Source organism: Leucoraja erinacea, chromosome 1, assembly GCF_028641065.1.
Source record: "Leucoraja erinacea ecotype New England chromosome 1, Leri_hhj_1, whole genome shotgun sequence".
Classification (NCBI taxonomy): domain Eukaryota; kingdom Metazoa; phylum Chordata; class Chondrichthyes; order Rajiformes; family Rajidae; genus Leucoraja; species Leucoraja erinaceus.
In genome coordinates, this window is record NC_073377.1 from 122756718 (window position 1) to 122779986 (window position 23269).

The 23269-nt window shown below is 45.6% G+C and overlaps 2 protein-coding genes across 5 annotated transcripts in view; one reads left to right on the plus strand and one right to left on the minus strand.

Moving 5' to 3' along the window:
* The window catches only part of LOC129701485 (E3 ubiquitin-protein ligase RNF170-like), a 40183-nt gene extending 35888 nt beyond the window's left edge, over positions 1–4295 (minus strand). The window contains exon 1 of one of the 2 annotated variants that reach the window (XM_055642708.1): positions 4109–4295. The gene's annotated coding sequence lies outside the window, so the exon portion shown is untranslated. The remainder of the gene's footprint in view (positions 1–4108) is intronic. The other variant, XM_055642698.1, reaches the window with a different exon arrangement.
* Positions 4296–4337: 42 nt separating this feature from the next.
* hook3 (hook microtubule-tethering protein 3) overlaps positions 4338–23269 on the plus strand; it is a 79964-nt gene continuing 61032 nt past the window's right edge. For all 3 annotated transcript variants that reach the window (XM_055642656.1, XM_055642662.1, XM_055642646.1), the window contains exons 1-5: positions 4338–4517; positions 13816–13901; positions 14369–14441; positions 14576–14626; positions 19656–19788. In XM_055642656.1, coding sequence (XP_055498631.1) covers positions 4473–4517; positions 13816–13901; positions 14369–14441; positions 14576–14626; positions 19656–19788 — 388 coding nt within the window. In that variant the 5' untranslated portion in view covers positions 4338–4472. The remainder of the gene's footprint in view (positions 4518–13815; positions 13902–14368; positions 14442–14575; positions 14627–19655; positions 19789–23269) is intronic.

Here is a 23269-nt window from a genome sequence, read left to right on the forward strand (position 1 = left end):
CCACCTTGCCTACCCAGACAGCACGTGTCTGATCTGCACCCAGGATGAGGTTTTCCATACCAGGGCATCAGAGGTGTCCTCATTCTTTAGGAAACGGGGTTTCCCCTCTTCCATTAACAATGGCGTAGTCGGTATGATCTCGCGGGGACCATCTCTGACGACTAAGTGGCTGTGGTCTGGCCGGGACCGACAATTGTCAGCCTCATTGACCAAGAGACTAGAAGACAAAGCTTGGCCGGTGTGGGGGGGGGGGGGGGGGGGGGGGGGGGGGGAGGAACATGGAACGTAGAAACCATTAAGAAGTCGAAGCAGCGGCTATGGGAAAGAGAGGTGGGCACGAAAAGGAAGAAAATAATTGAAGAATGGTATACCTAAGAATTCGGATGAGTTACAAGCAGAATGTAATAAGCGAGTTCGGTATTCCGAAAAACACAAGGAATCATGGGATTTGTCAAAGGTCATTCACCATAAAGAAAAAGTGAACGAAGCGCTGGCTGAAGAAACTGTGTATAAATTATTTTCTTTATTCATAATTTATGTGTAAAAATATATTTAATCTGAAGAATAGGGGTGCCTTGTGGTCACATTATAGGAAAATTAATGTATTCCAGGCTGGAACACAACGATGATAGATTCTGAGTCGAATTTCACAATTCTACTAATTTCAAGGCAATAGAATTATTTAGCCTCATCTACGAATACGAATGAGCAATGAAATTCTCGATTCCAGAGAGACTCCCATAAATGGTCAACTCCTCATCCCTCCAAAAAACAGGTTGCGGGAGAGCGGGGTGTAACAGCGAGAGAGAGAGAGGGAGGGGGCAGATGCGAGTGGGAGATAGGGGAGAGCGCGCACACAGTCCCGCGCCTCATCCGCAACCAGGATCGAACCTGGGTCCCCGGCGCCACGAGGAGCAACGTGTATGTGACTATACCCGTGGTTGCTCACCCACTCCCGCAATAAAAACGAATTGTTACATTCTTAAAGTGACTAATATGGTTTGTTGTCTGATAGCGCGGATAGAACTTTAACAGTCCCGTCCCCTCCCTTGACATCAGTCTGAAGAAGGGTCTCGACCCGAAACACCACCCATTCCTTCACTCCAGAGATGCCGCCTGACCCGCTGAGTTACTCCAGCATTTTGTGTCTACCTTCGATTTAAACCAGCATCTGCAGTTCTTTCCTACACACCTAACTATTCAATTTTCTTCTCACCTCTTATCCCTCATCTGAAAAGCAGTTTTCAAAGCAGCATGAAATCCAACTTAAAAAAATTGCGTTCACGAATTCAACTTCCAAATTTTTATCCTTGTGTTATAATTCTTGTATAGCATTGCCCTTCCTCTAACTGTCATTCTCTTTTCCTGCATAACAACACCCAAATGTATTTTTTCCTCTAATTCATACCTCTTATTCAGAATCTACTTTTTGTCCAATTTCTGGCAGCTTGTCCCCAGCCACACATACAAATCCTGGAATTTATTTCTAAAATCCCTAACTATAAATTTCTCACAGTGCTAGTGGTAACTCATGAAAAAAAATCACTGGGAAAATGGAAAGAAAATAACAGATATTCATTCAAAAGCAGATTACTTAACAATTTTTTGGAGTATATGCCAGTAATTATTCACACAATGAATTACAGTAAGTGTGGCATGTTTAAGGAGAATTTGCAATTGCTAAGCTTTCCACCACGGGGTTTTCCCCATCTTCTCCCCTCCCCTTTCACTTCTTATTTTGGTTTACTCTATACTAATTGATAGAGACCGATTACTAAGTTTAGTCAACTTTTCCAGCCTCTCTGTATCATGCAACAATCTGAATGGTAAAGGTAAATCAGATTGAAGATTTTTAAAGTATCTATCTTCCACTGGGATCCCCCTCTTTGTCTGCTGCTAATAGAAAGGAATTCCAGTGGAAGATTACTTGTTGAGCTATTTTGAACTGAGCTATGTTCAGTTATTTCTAAAGTAATTGTGATACTCTTGATCACAAAGGTAATTTAGATGGACAAATTAACTGTTATTTTCATTTTGGTCATGTTCCGATTGACAATCGGTAATTACTGGGGTGCCATAGGAATTATTTCTGGGGACTCAACCACTTGTAATCTTTTTTAATGACTGAAACAAAGGGAAATTTGTAGCCAAGTTTGCTGATGATACAAAGACAGCTGCGATGGTAGATTGCCAGACAAGGGATACAGATAGGTTAAGCGGATGGGCAAGAAGTTGGCAGATGGAATATAATGTGTGAAAATATCAGGTAAGCCATTTTGAAAAGAAGAATGAAAAGTCAAATTATTGAACAGCAAGACTACAAATTTTAGTAGTGTGGGTTCTAGCACATGAAAGATTAAAGAAAAGTAGCATGCCATTACAGCAAGTACAGCAAGCAGTCTCTGTACTGTACACTGACAATACAATTAAAATTGAATCTGAATCTGAAGTGAATAGAACGACCAGTGGAATTCTGACCTTTATTGCTGGTTGGGTGAAAGTAGGCATATTTTGATGCACTTCACAGAGCACTGGTGAGACGGCACCTGGTGTACTACTGAATTAGTCTCGGAATCTAAGGAAATGTATAATTGCATTGGAAGTACACAGAAGGTTCATTCGTCCCGTCCCCCCCCCCCCCCCCCCCCAAGATGAAATGCAAAAACAGGTTCAGCCTACATCCAATGAGATTTGAAGAATGAGAGGTGATTATATATATATATATAATATATATAAAGTTCAGAGGGAGATTAACTTGGTAGATGTTTACAGGATGTTTCACTTAATTGTGGTATCTAGAACAGGACACAGTTCCAGAGTAAGTGCTCACTCTTTTAACATGGAGATGAGGATCAATTTCTCCTTGGAGGGTTGCCAATTTTTTCTGCCTTAGAGTGCAATGGAGATGGAGTAACTAATACTGACAGATATTTAAAGTACTTGAGATTTATGTGATATGGGAAGAGAGCAGAAAAATTATGCCAAGGCAAAGATTGGATCAGCCACAATCTTACTGTATGATGTAGTAAACTCGAGTGAAATGGACTATTCCTGTCCCCGCTTTTGTTCATCCCATCGTGAGATTAAAGGGTTCTCTACAGAAAAGTAATGTCTAATATTAATGAATGGAAGAGATCTGTCCCTACAGTTATTAGTGTAGTCAGCTTCAAAGCCCAGCTCCATTACAACATGAAACTACCCATTAGTAAAATTTGACAAACTTAAATAGATTGCCAATGAGAACACTGAAGGATAAATTATTTAATTGGATAAAAAGTGGAAATATAACTAGAATATGTTTACACTGGCCTAAAAACTGCAAATGCTCTCTTTCTGTCCAATAATTTCATTACAAAACATTAAAATTGTTTATTACAAAGTTAGAACAACCAACAGTTTGTTATATTTAACTACTGTTCTTGGAAATAAATAAAAATCTCCAGGTTTTGACAATATAAAATTAAAGTAATAAAAGTCAGTATCTTTTTTAAATAAATTTTAAAATAAACTGGGCAATGACTGTCAAATTGATTGCACTCCTTCACAAGAATACTGAAAATGTTGAATGAATAAATTGCCACTAGAATGGAACAAACTATTTTTCAGATTGACAGCTAACCAAAAGCAAAAGGAAAAGGTTAGGAAAGAGTCAGTTTCACTACCAGCTTGGTTCAGCTGTCGTAACGTCCTTTTGAATTACAGCTGTTTGCAGATATTTGATTGCCTCCCCCCCTCCCCTTTTCACAGTAGCATATTTTGAACACCAATTGATTAATCCCTACCCCCCCAAAAAAAACCCTGTACATATTCTGGTCAGGCAGCAACTGTGGTGAGCATAATTGAGTCAAAGTTTCAGCCGATGACCTTCCGACCTAAAACGTTAACTCTGTTACCGTCTCCACAGATGTTACCCGATCTGCTGTGTATTTCCTGATTTTTTTTCCCTTTTTATTTCGGATTACCATTACCTCCCCTCTACGTAGTTACTTAACAATTTTAGGGACGGATGCACTTTAACACAACCATATTGCAAACCCACAAGGCGAGTGCACGCTAACGCAAATGTCCAGGGTGTCAGGCTCGGCACAAGCAGGCCGTCCGTCATTACCTGTTCCCTTGCAGCAGCCACAAACTTCGCCGATTTGCTCAATAAATACTGAGGTTGTTGCTTTCGGCTGCGTTAACTGCCGCAAACGCCCTTTTTCCTTCCTGTATGATCAAGTCATGCCGCGCTGGGGAGGGGTAATTCCACCCGACGGCCGACTTTAAGACATGCCCCACGTCTGAGTCCAACCGCGCAGGCGAATGAGGCGGCTGAGCTGACTGGGTGGGTAGGGAGGAGGGCGGGCGCAGGCGCAGTCGCCGGCCGAAGGTGGAATGTGGTGACGTTGTGGAAGCTCGGACAGTTGGCGGCGGTTCCTTTGTTGTCGGTAACGGCGGCGGCGCGAGCGGGTGAAGAGGGAGCGCGCGAGATGAACGTGGACCGGATCGAGCTGTGCGACAGTCTGCTGACATGGGTGAGTGGGTGACGCCCCGGCGGCAGCGGGTAATCCAGCCAAGAGGAGTGATCTTCACCGTGGTAGGGGCTCGGTACTCCTTGTAATCCGACCCCCACGGGTGACCGAGCTGGACCTTTGTGGTGAATGACACCCCCCTCCCCGCTACGAGTGCGGCGGAACAGCGACTGCCCCGTGTGTGTGTGTTTGCGCCAGTCTTGAGTGTGCGAAGCCCATTTAACTGGAGCCGGTACTGTTGACAGTAGTCTTGGGCCCGAGTGGGCACCGGCTTTGCCGTTATGAGTTGGGATGTGTCAGCTGACAGCACGCATGTACAACCTCCTTTGCTGTTGTTTAACGCAGTTTTGCGATCCATTGTTGTCACTCTTTCGTGGTAGGTTTTTGCTAAACTTATTCATATGTATTCACATTATCTTTTCCCCCTCATTTCCTTTTATTTATTCTTGCATTAGAATATACCGTATAAATATAGAAGCTTATCATTCAGCCCAACTTTTGATATTAATACTTCATATGATCTTACATACCACTTTCAGAATATTCTCCTTTCATGCGCAGCAGCATTTCATCACTTCAAGGACAAGTAGGGGTGGGCATTCAGTGCATATGAGTTGTTCTCATTCACTGGTGGTGAATTTTTTAATCTACTTGACTGATTTCCTTTTGTAAGCTTTTAATTTATGCACCACAACCACTGGGGTTGTTTTAAATTTCATTGTCTAAGCAGTCTGAGAATGTTTTTTTCTTCTAGATTTTCTACTATATTTATTTGTAAAAGTTATTTACATCTGGCTTTTACCACAAGCATGCTGTATTCCTGTCTGGCCCATTAATTATTTTAAAACAATCTCTTTCAGCTATCCCCTTTAAAAAAAAAACCAAACAAAAAAACATTCTGTACAATGTTTCTTTTGGCTTCAATCTGTAAAATTTTCTACCATCCTTGAGTCTTTAATTTCCTTATTGCCTTTGTCATAGAGTGTGGAAAAAGGCCTTTCGGCCCAACTTGCCCACACCAGCCAACATGTCCCAGCTACACTAGTCCCACCTGCCTGTGCTTGGTCCATATCCCTCCAAACCAGTCCTATCCATGTACCTTGCGGCCCGAAACGTTGCCTATTTCCTTCGCTCCATAGATGCTGCTGCACCCGCTGAGTTTCCCCAGCTGTTTTGTGTACTATACATGTACCTGTCTAACTGTTTCTTAAATGTTGGGATAGACCCATCCGCACCTGGCAGCTTGTTCCACAGACCCATCACCTTTTGTGTGAAAAAGTTACCCCTCAGATTCCTATCAAATCTTTTCCCCTTCACCTTGAACCTATGTCCTCTGGTCATCGATTCCCCTACTCTGGGCAAGAGACTCTGTGCATCTACCCGATCTATTCCTCTCATGATTTTATACACCTGTATAGGAGGATCACCCCTCATCTGCCTGCGCTCCAAGGAATAGAGATCTAGCCTACGCAACCTCTCCCTAAAGCTCACACCCTCTAGTCCTGGCAACATCCTCGTAAATCTTCTCTGAACCCTGTCCTTTCTATATTGTAGTGATCTGAAATGGGCATGGTACAATAAAGTGTGTACTGACCAGATTCTAAACCGATATAATAATGGTAATCTGTTTAAAAAAAAAGATTGGGGCATAGGCAGCAATTTTTCTCCTTGTGAAGCTGATGGTACACTGCCAATTGGAACCACTGCAGTCTGCTGGTGAAAGTACTCCTACTGTTCTGTTTGAGATGGTAGGTCTCCGAATTTGATATGTTTCCAAGTCAAGATGGTGTTAACTGTAGGTTCTGGTGTTTCTTTATGCCTGCTGCCTTTGTTCTTTTATGCGATTGGGATGTGGGTTTGGAGGAGAAATCGAGGAAGCCTTGGTGATTTGTTGCATTACAGACTGCAGCTACATTTCACTAGAAATGGCTATTTGAACTTTTAACGCAGGGGTCGGCACCTTGTTCTGCATAGGGGCCAGGACGCATACCTGCGAGTGGATGGCAGGCATTAAATCACGTGTTCACATAGATCCTGCCCCTTCGAGCACTGGCCCCTATTTATGGGCAAAGGTGGTTACAGGCGCTCACGAACATGGCGCACCCACGGACCATTGCCTCGGCTCTGTCCTGAAGGCGGTGGCTCAAATACTCACACTCACTCGCCCCCGGCCTATTGACAATCCCGATCCTGACATTGTGTTTAAGAAAGAACTGTGGATGCTGGAAAAATCGAAGAATTCCTTCCTTCCGCCTTCCTCCCTCGGAACATGGACCCGTTGCAGTTCACATATCGTCCGAACAGGTCCATGGACGATGCGGTCTCCCAGGTCTTGCACACCACTCTCTCCCATCTGGACAGCCAGAAGGGGGGGCTACGTGAGGATGCTGTTCATAGACTACAGTTCAGCCTTCAACACGATAGTCCCCACCAGACTGGCCGGGAAGCTAATGGAATTGGGGCTCAACACCTCCCTGTGTGCCTGGGTCCTGGACTTTCTCACCGCCAGGCCCCAGGTAGTCAAGATGGGAGGGAATACATCGAAGTCCCTCACCATGAGCACAGGATCGCCCCAGGGTTGCGTCCTCAGCCCCCTATTGTACTCCCTGTACACACATGACTGTGTGGCTAGGTTCAGCTCCAACTCAATAATTAAGTTTGCTGATGACACTGTGGTGGTGGGCCTGATCTCAGACAACGACGAGAAGGCCTACCGGGAGGAGGTGGCTGATCTAGCACTCTGGTGCCAGGATAACAGCCTCCTCTTGAACATCAAAAAAACAAAGGAGCTGATCATGGACTTTAGGAGGGCACATCATCCGAGGACGTACACTCCATTGAGGATAAATGGGGATCCTGTGGATAGGGTGAACTGTTTTAAATATCTGGGAGTCCTCATCTCCGAGGATATGACATGGGCATCACATGCCTCAGCACTCGTGAGTAAGGCAAGGCAGCGCCTTTACCACCTCAGGCAATTGAGGAAATTCAGAGTGCTCCGAGGATCCTCCAGTGCTTCTACGCAGCGGCGGTGGAAAGCATCTTGTCCGGGAACATTACCATCTGGTTTGGGAATTGCTCTGCCAAGGACAAGAAGGCTCTGCAGAGAGTAGTGCATTCAGCCGAACGCACTATGGGAGCTTCACTCGCCCCCCTGCAGGAACTATACAACAGGAGGTGCAACTCCAGAGCAAATAAAATCATGGGAGACCCCTTTCACCCCTGCAACGGACTGTTCCAGCTGCTACGATCAGGCAAACGCCTCCGTTGCCATGCGGTGAGAACAGAGAGGTTGAGAAGGAGTTTCTTCCCAGAGGCAATTCGGACTGTAAACGCCTATCTCACCAGGGACTAACTCTACTGAACATTTTTCCTTCCATTATTTATTATGTAAAAGAATATGTGTTATGATTGTGTTTATAATTTGTTTGGTTGTTTTGTTGTTTGTCTTTTGCACAAAAGTCCGCGAGCATTGCCACTTTCATTTCACTGCACATCTCGTTTGTGTATGTGACAAATAAACTTGACTTGACTTGACTTGAGGTAGACAAAAATGCTTGAGAAACTCAGCGGGTGAGGCAGCATCTATGGAGTGAAGGAATAGGCGATGTTTCGGGTCGAAACCCTTCTTCAGACTGGTCTCAGAGCAGCGTCAGCCGCTTCTGAAGAAGGGTCTCGACCCCAAACATCGCCTAATCCTTCGCTCCATAGATGCTGCCTCACCCGCTGAATTTCTCCAGCTTTTTTGTCTACCTCCGATCCCGACTGTGAAGCCCAGACACAGAATGTGCGCGGCCGTGTCGGCGGCTATGCGCAGGATGCGGTAGCCAGAGCTCAGCGTTCCTCGGCTGCTCGGCGCTCCTCGGCAGCTCACAGCTCTGCCATTGCAGCCGCCAATGCCATCCTCTTTGCGTCACTGCGCCTGGGCGCCGCGGCCTCGAGCCCGGGAGGTACCGGAGATGAAGGTAGTTAGGCCGGATAAATACGGGGAAAAAATACCCCTGCGGGCCGGATGATTTTGGGTTACGGGCCACATTCGGTCCGGGGCCCATAGGTTGCCGACCCTTGTTTTAAAGTAATGGGAGGGGTGCATCAAGGGCTCTACTTTGCATTGAGCGTTATTGATTTTGTTGGATGTTTTTGATGCTGAGCTCTTCCAGCCAAGGGGTGTTACACTGCTATGCAGTGTGAAAATGCTTGCTGCGGAATATCTATCATTTGACCAATTCTTGTAATTACTGCTATTATATAGTTGATTCAGTCAAGTTTCTGATCAATCGTGATCTCCTTTGCATTGGTTGACAATAATACCGCTAATGTTGGAAGTTGTTCAGATCCAATGACATGCAATCTAGAAATAAGCTCTTGCACTTTTCTAACCCTTTTTAATAACTCTAAACTGCAATGCTGCTTCACCTCTTTACATCAATAAATGTGTTGGTAAGAATCCTCCTCTTCTCTCTTTCCCTCCATTTCAACCTGGTGCTTGTTGGTTTACATCTCGTTGCTTGTTGGTTTACATCTCGTGCAGAGATGTGTTAATTGTGCATTTCGTTGTCTCTGTACTGTACACTGACAATGACAATTAAAATTGAATCTGAATACATTAACTTTGATTAAGCAATCTTTCAATTTTAAGATTCTCATTTGTTTTCAAATTCCTCCATGATCTCTGTAGCTGTAATCTTCAGATCTCCAAAATATTGATGCTCCTATATTTTAGGGTGTTTACCTCTTCATCCTTGAATTTAACCATTCTGCTCTAGGTTGTAAATCTGCAAATTATCTAAAGAATAACACCAGAATCTTCCTTTTAACTCTTAATCAGGTAAAGAATTATCAACAGAATTTGTGTTATTGACCATAAACACAAATATCAGGATTGAAAAGCAAAATACTTGGTTAAAGAGGTAGGCCTTAGGAGGACTTTGTAGGAGTAGATAGAGAGTTCTAGGAATTGCTGGAGGACCAGTAAGTTGAAGGGATATACCTGATATGCAGCACAGAAAATTTGAGAGGTGCAGAGATGTGTTAATTGTAAATCATGATGGGTAAAGGTTTGAAAGGATTTATAAATGATCATGGGAATTTTGATGAGTGCAAACATAACATTGTTATAACATCGTCATAACATTGACGACTGCATGTGCCCTACTTCCTGCACTCATGCTGAACTCACTGACTTCATTAACTTCACTACTAATTTCCATCCTGCACTCAAATTCACGGACCATCTCCGACATCTCCCCACTGTTTCTTGATCTCACCGTCTCCATCACAGGAGACAAACTATTGACTGACATCTATTATAAACCCACTGACTCCTACAGCCATCTAGACTACACGTCTTCCCACCCTGCTTCCAGTAAAGACTATCCCCTACTCGCAATTCCTCCGTCTACGCCACATTTGGGCCAAGATGAGGTATTCCCTCATTCTTTATGGAATATGGGTTCTCTTCTTGGATCGTAGATGAGGCCCTCACTAGGGTCTCCTCAATATCCCACAGCTCCGCTCTTGCTCCCCCTCCCCCGTCTCAACAGGGATAGTCCCCCTCATCTCACCTTCCATCCCATCAGCCGTCACAGACAGCACATTATAGAAACATAGAAAATAGGTGCAGGAGGAGGCCATTCGGCCCTTCGAGCCTGCACCGCCATTCAATATGATCATGGCTGATCATCCAACTCAGTATCCTGTACCTGCCTTCTCTCCATACCCCCTGATCCCTTTAGCCACAAGGGCCACATCTAACTCCCTCTTAAATATAGCCAATGAACTGGCCTCAACTACCTTCTGCGGGAGAGAGTTCCAGAGATTCACCACTCTCTGTGTGAAAAAAGTTTTCCTCATCTCGGTCCTAAAAGATTTCCCCCTTATCCTTAAACTGTGACCCCTTGTTCTGGACTTCCCCAACATCGGGAACAATTTTCCTGCATCTAGCCTGTCCAACCCCTTAAGAATTTTGTAAGTTTCTATAAGATCCCCCCTCAATCTTCTAAATTCTAGCAAGTATAAACCGAGTCTATCCAGTCTTTCTTCATATGAAAGTCCTGACATCCCAGGAATCAGTCTGGCGAACCTTCTCTGCACTCCCTCTATGGCAAAGAATGTCTTTCCTCAGATTAGGAGACCAAAACTGTACGCAATACTCCAGGTGTGGTCTCACCAAGACCCTGTACAACTGCAGTAGAACCTCCCTGCTCCTATACTCAAATCCTTTTGCTATGAATGCTAACATACCATTTGCCTTCTTCACTGCCTGCTGCACCTGCATGCCTACTTTTAATGACTGGTGTACCATGACACCCAGGTCTCGTTGCATCTCCCCCTTTCCTAATCGGCCACCATTCAGATAATAATCTACTTTCCTGTTTTTGCCACCAAAGTGGATAACCTCATATTTATCCACATTATACTGCATCTGCCATGCATTTGCCCACTCACCCAGCCTATCCAAGTCACCTTGCAGCCTCCTAGCATCCTCCTCACAGCTAACATTGCCCCCCAGCTTCGCGTCATACGCAAACTTGGAGATGTTGCATTCAATTCCCTCGTGCAAATCATTAATATATATCGTAAATAGCTGGGGTCCCAGAACTGAGCCTTGCGGTACCCCACTAGTCACTGCCTGCCATTGTGAAAAGGACCCGTTTACTCCTACTCTTTGCTTCCTCTGACATTTTTGCCACCTCCAAAGGGATCTCACCACTAGCCATCTCCACCCCTTTCTATTTTCCACAGAGACTGCTCCCTCCACAACTCCCTGGTCAACTCGTCCCTTCCCACCCAAACCACCCCCTCCCCAGGTAATATCCCCTGCAACCACAGGAGATGCAACACCTGTCCCTATACCTTCCCCCTCAACTCTGTACAAGGATCCTGACAGTCTTTTCAGGTGAGGCAGAGGTTCACTTGCACCTCCTCCAACCGCATCTACTGTATCTGCTGTTCCAGATGTGACTTGTATATCTGCGAGACCTAGCGCAGGCTCGGTGATTGTTTCGCTGAACACCTCCGCTCAGTCTGCCTTAGCCTACCTGATCTCCCAGTTGCTCACCGATTCCCGTCGCTGCACCCACTGAGGCCGAAGCCCCAGGTCTGGGGAGAATCCCACCTACCCTCCTCCACGTCTGCTCCGGCAACGAGGGGGCCAACCGACATCCACTGGAAAAGGCGAGAGGCGCAGCCAACGGTCACCGGCCCGCCGAGGTCGCTCTGTGACCTGTGACGATGCCGAGGGATTGGGTCCCACTCACTGGGGGAGGGCAGGTGCGATTCTCCCCAGACCTCGGTCAGACCTCCCTCCAGCCTCGGTCAGTGCAGTGACGGGAATTGCTGAGCAGTGGTTCCAGTAAAGGAGCGGCAGTCAAAGGGATAGATGGCAGGAGAGAGGAGGCAGGGTATGGGGAACAGGAGAGGGGCTTTTATTGGGCGGGTGTCTGCAGGAGAGTTCTGCTGTCCTGTCGGTCCAGGGCTGTCGGGTGGCCCGGCTGGGCGGCGCTTCTTCTCCGCGCTGGCTGTGGGCCGCCGCTGCTCCAGTCTCTCCCCCTATCTCCCACTCGCATCTGCCCCCGCCCTCCCGCTACTTGGCACCCCCGTTCCTCAGATTAGATATATTTTTACACATAAATACATTTTACACATTTTTACACATAAATCATGAATAAAGATAAGAATTTACATCCAGTTTATGCAGCCAGCACTTTGTTCGCTTTTTCTTTATAGTGAGTGACCTTTGACAAATCCCATGATTGCTTGCGTTTTCCGGAATTCCGGAATCGCTTTTTGAGCTGAGGTAATTGTGGAGCCTAGTAATGTTACAAGAGGTGGAGAAAGGCTTTTTGAGTGAGATCACATACCTGTTACAATACTCCTTTATGTTATGACTCATCTGAATCTTGCAACTTTAAGGAGGCAAATTATTCAGTTCCATCTCCAGTAGCCAAAAAGCAATGAGGTCAGTGCCATAGGGTTTATGATGGCTACCAAATACATTGACTTTGGTTTCCCACTATTCAGTTAAGGAGAAATATTTGATCATTACTAGAATTTTGATAAAGGAAGATAATTTGGAGATAACAGAGCATTCACGTTTGAGTTAGAGCTGAATGTCATGGAGATGGAAATGAAATTGACAAGGGTGTAGTTGATAAAGGACTGGGGATGGATCCTTGTAGAACACAAGGGGTAACTGCTTGGAAGAAAGAAACAAAGTTGGCGCTGCACTGGGAACAGCCTCTGCCTACAGCCTGTCTGTTATTTCTATCTTTTTTATTATTTTTAGTTAGTCTAAAGTTTTGTGTTGGGGGAAACTTTTACTTTTCTATGTGGGGGAGGGGGGCAGGGTAAGGGGGAAACCGTCTCCTAGTCTCTTCCTGGCGGGGACGCGACTATTTCTCCAAGTCGCGTCCTCGCCCCCCCCCCCCCCCACCTCGCGGCCTACCACCTGGATCGGAGCAGCCTTTCCCTCCGAGGACTGGGAACCGGAACGGGGCTGCTACAGCGACGGCGCAGCGCTGGAGTCACCGCGGAGCGGGCGATGCCTACCTGGGTCGCCGGTTGGAGCTCCGGAGCGTTGGGCTGCTGCTCCAACATCGTGGAGCTCTGGTTTGGAAGAGCTTCCAACGCGGGCGGCGCCTGTCACCAACACGGAGTCCTGGGGCAGCAGTCTCCACCCGGCGCGGCCTGCGGACTTTGGGAGCCGCCGACTCCGGTAGGAGGGGCCGACTCTGGTGTCCACGCCGTTGAGGACGTCCCGCAGTCCCGAAGACGGACTTACACCACCCCAGCGAGCAGTCCTGAACAACGGACCGCCCGTAGTGGCAACTGCGGAGGGCATGGGGAGGCCCTGACCACGGGGAACAATGGAGGAAGAGCCTGACTTTGGTGCTTCCCACAGTGGGAAACTTTGATTCTGCTGTGTGGGGATGTTTTATGTCAAACTCTATAGTGTGTTGTGTCCCTTATTTTTATTGTATGGCTGTATGGGAATTTCATTTCATCTGGCACATGTGACGAATAAATGTATCTTGTATCTTGTACAAAGAACTGCAGATGATAGTTTCTACAAAAGGACACAAAGTACTGAAACCCTCTCCATGGGCTGAAGTATTTGGTAAGCAATGTCAATTTCACAAAGGATAACCAAATTATAATTGTAGAGTGTTTATTTGTCTACATTAGAAGTAATGTGTCAGTAGGTTAGAAAATACCAAAATATGGGAATTGGTTTATTTTTGAAATTAAAAGTAGAGGAAAAACACATTGTCTTTAAGGATTTCTATTCTTTGCCTTTTAGATTCAGACATTTGGTCTGCAGGTGCCATGCAAGAAAATAGACGATTTGACAAGTGGCGCTGTGATGGCACAGGTTCTACAGAAAATGTAAGTTAAAAATGTAATCTATACGTTAAAATTTGTACCAGACCTACCAAAACTATAACCAAATGTATGTAAAAAGGGGATTTGTTGCATAAAGCTATTGCAATTTTTCACAATGTATTAAACTGTATAATGAGAAATCCTACGGTAAAGGTAAGAATTTTATTTGTTCTGAAGTAGTCTTTTTTTTCTGTAACTGAATTTCAAATCTAACTCAATAGAACCATGATACATCTTCATTCACTTAGTGTAATGGAGTCCACACTGTACCTTGATTAGCTTTTCTTGTACCATGAGACATTTTACAATTATACTGTCATAATTTATTTTGATTTAATTTTAACTGTTGAAAAAAATTACAGTGTACTTGATCACAGGTGATGTTTGTAGCTATTAGTCAGAATGGAAATGTACTATTTTGCATTTTTCAAATGTTTAGCATGTGAAAAATAATTATTTTATATTTTCAGAGATCCGGCATGGTTTGATGATACCTGGATAAATCGTATCAAGTCAGAAGTCGGGGATAACTGGCGACTAAAGGTTTGTTGCCTGGTCCTGATTTGTCCCATCATCTTTGTGGCCTCCACCCATACCTAAAGACAATTGTTTTTGAGACTTGAAGTGCAACATTGGCAGTCTTCCTTGTTATACCAAATGTAAACTTTTCTTTACAGGTTAGCAATTTGAAGAAAATTTTAAAAGGCATACTGGATTACTATCATGAGGTAAGATGATTTAATTGTAAGTTTAGCAATGATCACCACAAATAGAGTTTGAATTTTGAGTTTCTTTAATCAGAAGAAAATGGACAGCAATAATGTAACTGATTATCTAAAATTTAAAATATCCTTTAGTATGTGCTTTGGTGATTCATAAATCCAGTGAGAGTTTTGCAAAGATTATCACAGTTTATAGCTACTCTGTTTATGCTGTTCTCTGGTTTTCTACGATCAGAATGCCATTGTGAGTCTTCTATGTAATTTTCTTCCAGTCATCTGTGAGGTTACTGGTGAAGCTTTTGTGAACTGAATCTTCCCTTTTACCATAGCAACAGTTGCTATTTTTTCAGTTCACTGTCAATAGGCAAGTAGATAGATGCTGTAAAATTCACTCGTTTATTGTTAAATAATCAAGTATAAACGAAAACCCACATTATGTTAAAATGTTATAAATCCTGTATGTTTCAGTTAAATGCCCTTGTGTACACTCTGACGTATTTTATTATTAGATTTTCTATGTGATACGAGTTCCTTGTGTGTATTTGAACACCCAAAGCTCCCATACATATTTTTCGATTGGGGAAAATAGGTGGTCTTTTTCTTAAACTACTGCAGTTTATGAAACTGCAGTGGAGGAGTCTGCTTCATGACCAATAACAACTGGTGCAACCCTGGAAATATCAAGATGCTTTCCCGTTCCTGCTCGCCGGACCTGGAGCACCTGACGATCTCATGCCGCCCATTCTACCTTCCCCGGGAGTTCGGCTCAGTGATCGTCACAGCGATCTGCATTCCACTGCAGGTGGACACCGACATGGCACTATCGGCCCTACACGATGTGCTATGTCGACATCAAAACAAGTACCCGGATGCGGCTATGGTGGTGGCTGGAGATTTTAATAAATCAAATTTCAAGAAGGTCATGCCGAACTTCTACCAACACATCACGTGTGCCACCAGGGGGGAGAGAACTTTGGACCACTGCTACACACCGTTCAGGAAAGGCTACAAGGCAGTTTCACTCCCTCCCCTAGGAAAATCTGACCACGCTGCCATTGTCCTGTTGCCGGAGTATAAACAGAGGATAGTTCGGGAAGCGGTAGAGACGAGGGACGTAAAGCAGTGGTCCGACCAGTCAGAGGCCATGCTGCAAGATGCACTGAGTGATGTCGACTGGAATATGTTCGAAGCAAGTTCCAGTGACGTCAGTGAGTTCGCGGAAGCAGTCACGGACTTCATCACAACAGTAACCGACAACATCGTCCCCACAGTAAGGGTAAGCACCTTTCCGAACCAAAAACCCTGGGTAGACAGGTCTGTTCGTGTGGCCCTGAATGCTCGCACCGCTGCCTACAACTCGGGCCTGGCATCAGGAAACATGGACGTCTACAAGGCAGAGTCGTACCGACTGTGAAGGGCGGTGAAGGACGCAAAGAGAAGGTACAGAGACAAGATGGAGTTACAGATGGAACAGCAGGACACCAGAAGCCTGTGGCAGGGGCTACTGATTGTAACCAACTACCGGAGCACCCCTTCCTCATCCACAAGTGCCAGCACCTCCCTAGCTGATGACCTGAACTCCTTTTACGCTCATTTCGAGAGGGGCAACACCACTCCAGGTCTGCCGACTATCGACAATACCACCAGCGGGCTAGCTACCGAAGCTGAAGGGAGGAATGTGCACACATTCTCGCTGTCCGAGCACGACGTGAGGAGGGCTCTGACACGGGTGAAAACGAGAAAAGCTGCAGGCCCCGATGGCATCTCGGGGCGAGTACTCATGTCCTGTGCTACGCAGCTAGCTCCAGTGCTCACTACATTATTCAACCTCTCCCTGGACAAGTCCGTGGTCCCTGCCTGCTTCAAAAAATCCATCATTGTACCGGTACCAAAAAATGCCTCCCCAGCCTGTCTGAATGACTACCGTCCGGTGGCCCTTACCTCGGTAGTCATGAAATGCTTTGAGAGGCTGGTGAAGAAATACATCTGCGCCTTCCTCCCTCGGAACATGGACCCATTGCAGTTCGCATACCATCCGAACAGATCCACGGACGATGCGGTCTCCCAGGTCTTGCACACCGCTCTCTCCCATCTGGACAGCCAGAAGTGGGGCTACGTGAGGATGCTGTTCATAGACTACAGTTCAGCCTTCAACACGATAGTCCCCACCAGACTGGCCGGGCAGCTAATGGAATTGGGGCTCAACACCTCCCTGTGTGCCTGGGTCCTGGACTTTCTCACCGCCAGGCCCCAGGTAGTCAAGATGGGAGGGAATACATCGAAGTCCCTCACCCTGAGCACAGGATCGCCCCAGGGTTGCGTCCTCAGCCCCCTATTGTAGTCCCTGTACACACATGACTGTGTGGCTAGGTTCAGCTCCAACTCAATAATTAAGTTTGCTGATGACACTGTGGTGGTGGGCCTGATCTCAGACAACGACGAGAAGGCCTACCGGGAGGAGGTGGCTGGTCTAGCACTCTGGTGCCAGGATAACAGCCTCCTCTTGAACATCAAAAAAACAAAGGAGCTGATCATGGACTTTAGGAGGGCACATCATCCGAGGACGTACACTCCATTGAGGGTAAATGGGGATCCTATGGATAGGGTGAACTGTTTTAAATATCTGGGAGTCCACATCTCCGAGGATATGACATGGGCATCACACGCCTCAGCACTCGTGAGTAAGGCAAGGCAGCGCCTTTACCACCTCAGGCAATTGAGGAAATTCAGAGTGTCTCCAAGGATCCTCCAGTGCTTCTACGCAGCGGCGGTGGAAAGCATCTTGTCCGGGAACATTACCATCTGGTTTGGGAATTGCTCTGCCAAGGACAAGAAGGCTCTGCAGAGAGTAGTGTGTTCGGCCGAACGTACTATGGGAACTTCACTTGCCCCCCTGCAGGAACTATACATCAGGAGGTGCATCTCCAGAGCCAACAATATCATGAGAGACCCCTTCCACCCCTGCAACGGACTGTTCCAGCTGCTACGGTCAGGCAAACGCCTCCGTTGCCATACGGTGAGAACGGAGAGGTTGAGAAGGAGTTTCTTCCCAACTTGACTTGACTTGACGAAACAAAGTCCATTATTACTATTTGTAATCTGTCTGCCTCGCTCCATCTCCATCTGTTACTCTTGGGGAATTCAGGAGGGGCAGCAAATGCTAGTTTTGAGAATGATGCCCATAATTCATAAATGAATGAAAACAAAGCACAGAATTAAATTTTCGATAAACCTTTCTCATATTACCTTGATAATTGAATTCAGATTTGTTGCCGAGCATTTATTTTGGTTTTAAGATAACTGCTCAGTGTTTTCGTTAAATTTTAAATCATAAATATTCCTTTAAGTATTAAAAAAATGATCAGATTGAACCATTTATACTTGTTTTCTTGTTAAGCAGACCCATACCCAGGCAGCTCAATGTTAGAAAGTTTGAAGAAATATTGTACCTGAAGAACATGAATTAGAATTGTAATCGTTGCAAATAAAAATAAAAATGTTGCACAATTAGCTATTTTTTTTCCTTTGGGATAAATTCAGGAAATATCTTATAACTAGATCAATGGCAGACCCGTTGGGTCTGATCCCCCAACGTGCGGTTGTGGGGGGGGGGGGAGGCGGCATGCAGTGTCACACACACTAACTTTCTCCCCCCCCCCCCCCGCGGACTCGCGCTAATTACCCCCCTTGATATTATATTAATGTTATTAACTTGCTCCTTTTACCCCATAACCACCCTATCTACTGACGAATAGCCCCCAACTTGCAGTCACATCCCAGTGGGGGGGGGGGGGGGGGGGTAGGGGGGGGGTGGTGGGGGGGGGGGGGCAGAGACACAGAGAGAGACAGAGAGAGGGGGGGGAGGGGGGGGGGGGGGGGGGGGGGGGGGGGGGGGGGGGGGGGTGGGGGGGGGGGGGGGGGGGGAGGGGAGGGGGAGGAGAGAGACAGAGGGTGCTGAGAGGTGGGGAGCAGGGAGGGGGGAGGTAGGGTGGAAGGAAGAGGGTAGGGGGTGTGGAGGGGAGAGAGAGGGTGGGGGAGGGGATGGAGGGGAGCAGGGAGGTGGAGGGAAGGGTGTAGGGGTGTGTGGTGTGGGGGGGGGGGGGGGGGGGGGGGGGGGGGGGTGGGGGGGGGGGGGGGGGGGGGGGGGGGAGAGGGGGGGGGAGGAGGGGGGGGGGGGAAGGGAAGGGGGGGGGAGGGGGAGGGGGGGGGGAGAAGAACCTAAAAAACATTTTAGAATCAATAGACATATTCTGCAAGCGTTTTAGAACCACTACGGACACTTACATTTGAGTAGACATGTGTTCAGTGTTATTGACAGCTCAGAGAAACGTGACCCTCTGCCTTCCTCCATCTTGAAGAGTGAGTGAGGCACACCACTTCCTGGTTTTATAGTCCCTCCCCCCTGCCGCCAGCAGGGGCAGCAAAGAGAATGGGGAATTTTGTAAAAACATTAATATCTCTGTCATTTTTCATCGACGGGAAAAATCCTCGGCACACATACGGCACACATACGGCGAAGGGGGGTTCTGAGCAAGGTGGCCAAAAATGACGGCCATAGGTGGCGGCGTTCTCTCGGAAATCGCAGCACAGATGGCCAAAACCGGTCAAGAACAGACTTTTAGTTAGATAGATAGATAGATAGATAGATAGATAGATAGATAGATAGATAGATAGATAGATAGATAGATAAGTGACACTGAGCATCTTAATAATGTACTGACAAATTTCAACTATGCTACACTTATTCCCAGAATGATATAAGATAATGTTTTATTTTCCAGTATATTTCTGTTCTGGAAGTTGATAATGGTGATGATTTTTTTGTCATAAGTACCGAGATACTGTGGGGGGGGGGGGGACCTTTATTTTATATGCTATCCAGATATGTCATAATGTACATGAATACAAATTTACCATACATGAGAACAATAGATAATGAACCAGAGTGCAAAATACAGTTTTACAATTACAAAGCGCAGATAAAAAATTAATACAGCAGACATAAATTATGTGTTTTATTTTAATCTGTTTACAGGTGCTGGGGCAGCAAATTACTGATTTCCCATTGCCAGATGTTAATTTGATAGGAGAACACTCAGATGCAGCAGAACTTGGACGAATGTTACAACTTATTCTTGGCTGTGCTGTCAACTGTGAGCAGAAACAAGGTAATGTTAGATTAGATTACATGCTTGAGGGTGTGCATAGATTGGTCATTGGGTTTAGTTCAAGTCAATTCAAGGTTAGGTCCTGGAGACTGGAGAGTAGTTAATGTTGTTCCTTTACTTAAGATAGAAGTAGCGAGAATCCAAGGAATTATTGTCTGGTGCTATTGCAGGGGATTATATAGGATAGGATGTCAAGACTGTCTTATGAAGAAAGACTGGATAGACTTGGTTTATACTCGCTAGAATTTAGGAGATTGAGAGGGGATCTTATAGAAACTTACAAAATTCTTAAGGGGTAGGACAGGCTAGATGCAGGAAGATTGCTCCCGATGTTGGGGAAGTCCACGACAAGGGGTCACAGCTTAAGGATAAGGGGGAAATCCTTTAAAACCGAGATAAGAAGAACTTTTTTCACACAGAGAGTGGTGAATCTCTGGAACTCTCTGCCGCAGAGGGTAGTCGAGGCCAGTTCATTGGCTATATTTAAGAGGGAGTTAGATGTGGCCCTTGTGGCTAAGGGGATCAGAGGGTATGGAGAGAAGGCAGGTACGGGATACTGAGTTGGATGATCAGCCATGATCATATTGAATGGCGGTGCAGGCTCGAAGGGCCGAATGGGGGGGGGCATTGGCTTGAAGTTGAAAGGTACTACTTACTGCAAATGGTGGCTTGGGTGTGGCTTGAAGTTGAAAGGCACTACTTACTGCAGATGGTGGCTTGGTTGCTTTGGCTTGAAGTTGAAAGGCACTACTTGCTACAAATGGTGGCTTGGGTGTGGCTTGAAGTTGAACGACACCACTTACTGCAAATGATGGCTTAGGTGTGGCTTGAAGTTGAAAGACACCACACTGCAAATGGTGGCTTGGGAGCTTTGAAGTTGAAAGGCACTACTTACTGCAAATGGTGGCTTGGGTGTGGCTTGAAGTTGAAAGGCACTACTTACTGCAGATGGTGGCTTGGGTGCAATGGCTTGAAGTTAAAATACATTACTTACTACAAATGGGGGCGTGGGAGCTTTGGCTTGAAGTTGAAAGGCACTACTTACTGCAAATGGTGGCTTGGGTGCTTTGGCTTTAAGTTGAAAGGCGCTACTAACTGCAAATTGTAGCTTGGGTGCTTTGGCATTAAGTTGAAAGGCATTGCAAATTGTGGCATGAAGTTGAAAGGCACTATTTACTGCAAGTGGTGGCTTGGGAGCTTTGGTTTGAAGTAGAAAAGGCACTTCTTACTGCGAATGGTGGCTTGGGTGCATTGGCTTGAAGTTGAAAGACACCACTTACTGCAAACGATGACTTGGATGTGGCTTGAAGTTGAAAGGCACTACTTACTGCAAATGGTGGCATGAAGTTGAAAGGCACTATCACTGCAAATGGTGGCTTGGTTGCTTTGGCTTGAAGTTGAAAGGCACTACTTGCTACAAATGATGGCTTGGGTGTGGCTTGAAGTTGAAAGATACCACGCTGCAAATGGTGGCTTGGGAGCTTTGAAGTTGAAAGGCACTACTTACTGCAAATGATGGCTTGGGTGGTGCTTGAAGTTGAAAGACACCACTTACTGCAAATGATGGCTTGGGTGTGGCTTGAAGTTGAAATACACCACTTACTGCAAATGGTGGCTTGGGAGCTTTGAAGTTGAAAGGCACTACTTACTGCAAATGATGGCTTGGGTGTGGCTTGGGTGCAATGGCTTGAAGTTGAAAGACACCACTTACTGCAAATGGTGGCTTGAAGTTGAAAGGCACTATTACTGCAACAGGTGGCTTGGTTGCTTTGGCTAAGTTGAAAGGCACTACTTACTGCCAATGGTGGCTTGGGTGTGGCTTGAAGTTGAAAGCCACTACTTACTGCAAATGGTGGCTTGGGTGCTTTGGCTTGAAGTTGAAAGGCACTACTTACTGCAAATGGTGGCTTGGGTGTGGCTTGAAGTTGAAAGGCACTACTTACTGCAGATGGTGGCTTGGGTGTAATGGCTTGAAGTTAAAATGCATTACTTACTGCAAATGGTGGCTTGGGTGCTTTGGCTTTAAGTTGAAAGGCACTACTTACTGCAAATTGTAGCTTGGGTGCTTTGGCATTAAGTTGAAAGGCATTGCAAATGGTGGCATGAAGTTGAAAGGCACTACTTACTGCAAATGGTGGCTTGGGAGCTTTGGCTTGAAGTAGAAAAGGCACTACTTAAAGCCAATGCACCCAAGCCACCATTTGCAGTAAGTGAAAGCCACTATTTACTGTAAATTGTGTTGGATGACCAGCCCTCCTGTGTGATGCTGGGACCCAACGGGTCCCACATAGTCTAGTTGATACATATAGTTTAAGCCCTCGACTTCATGAATGAATGAGTGGGTGGAATGAATGAATGAATGATTGAGTGATTGAATGCATGAATGAGTGAGTGAGTGAATGTACTGCTTCCAAATCTCATTTTTTCACATTATAAAGGGTGCAATTAAATTAATTGAAGTCCATACAGACTAATTTTCATAAATTCAGACTTTAGATCTTACCTTTCAGTTTGAGTTGATTCACAAAGTTTCACAAAGCAGCACCTCAGCAGCGACTTGGCTTTCAAGACTTTCTTCCGCTTCTATCTACTTAGCTGCACATTCTTCAGACTTCTTAATGCTTTTCTCACTAAATTCAATTACCCTGCTACAAGTTTCCACGACATGTATTCCACAGAACTTTCATCAGAGTCTCCAGTAAAACAGGCATCAGTGAAGTCCTCTCAGCCATGTGTGCTAGCGTGATTGGCCAACTGGCATACAACTCAATGTTAAACGTGCTTTGATTGGACTAAAAATACCCGAAATGTTTCTGTTTTTTCTCTTCTTTAATAAAAAATGTGCAAGTCTTGTTCATGACGAGTTTCAGGCATGATTTATATAATTTATTTACACAATATGTGAAAATTTAATGTAGTTTGGTGACTTGGGTCACGAAACACTGGAATAAAGCTCCTCGGCCCACAGCCGAGAGGTAACAAAGGTGATTAATGAGATTAAGGTCGTGGATGTTATCCACGTGGACCTTAGTAAAGCATTTGATGGTAGGCTAATCCAGTAGATTAAAATGCAAGGGATTAACAGTGATTTAGTCGTGTAGATTGAGAACTGCCTGACCTGTAGAAGACAGGATTGTGGTGGAAGGACAATATTCAGGCTGGACGTTCGTAACCATAAAAATATATTAATGACGTGAACTCCAATGTTGATGGGTTAGTTAGTAACTTTGCAGATGACTTCAAGATTGCTGGGGCTGTGAACTGTGAGGAAGGTGGTCAAATTATACAGCGGAATGCAGATAGGTCACAAAAATGGGTGGAGAAATGGTAGCTGGAGTTTAATCTGAGCAATTGTGATGTGCACTTTGGGAGGTTGAATATAAGGCAAAATATACAGTTAATGGCAAGACCCTTAACAGCATTGATATACAGAGGGGTCTTGAGGTGCAAATCCATAACTCCCTAAAAGTGGCAACACATG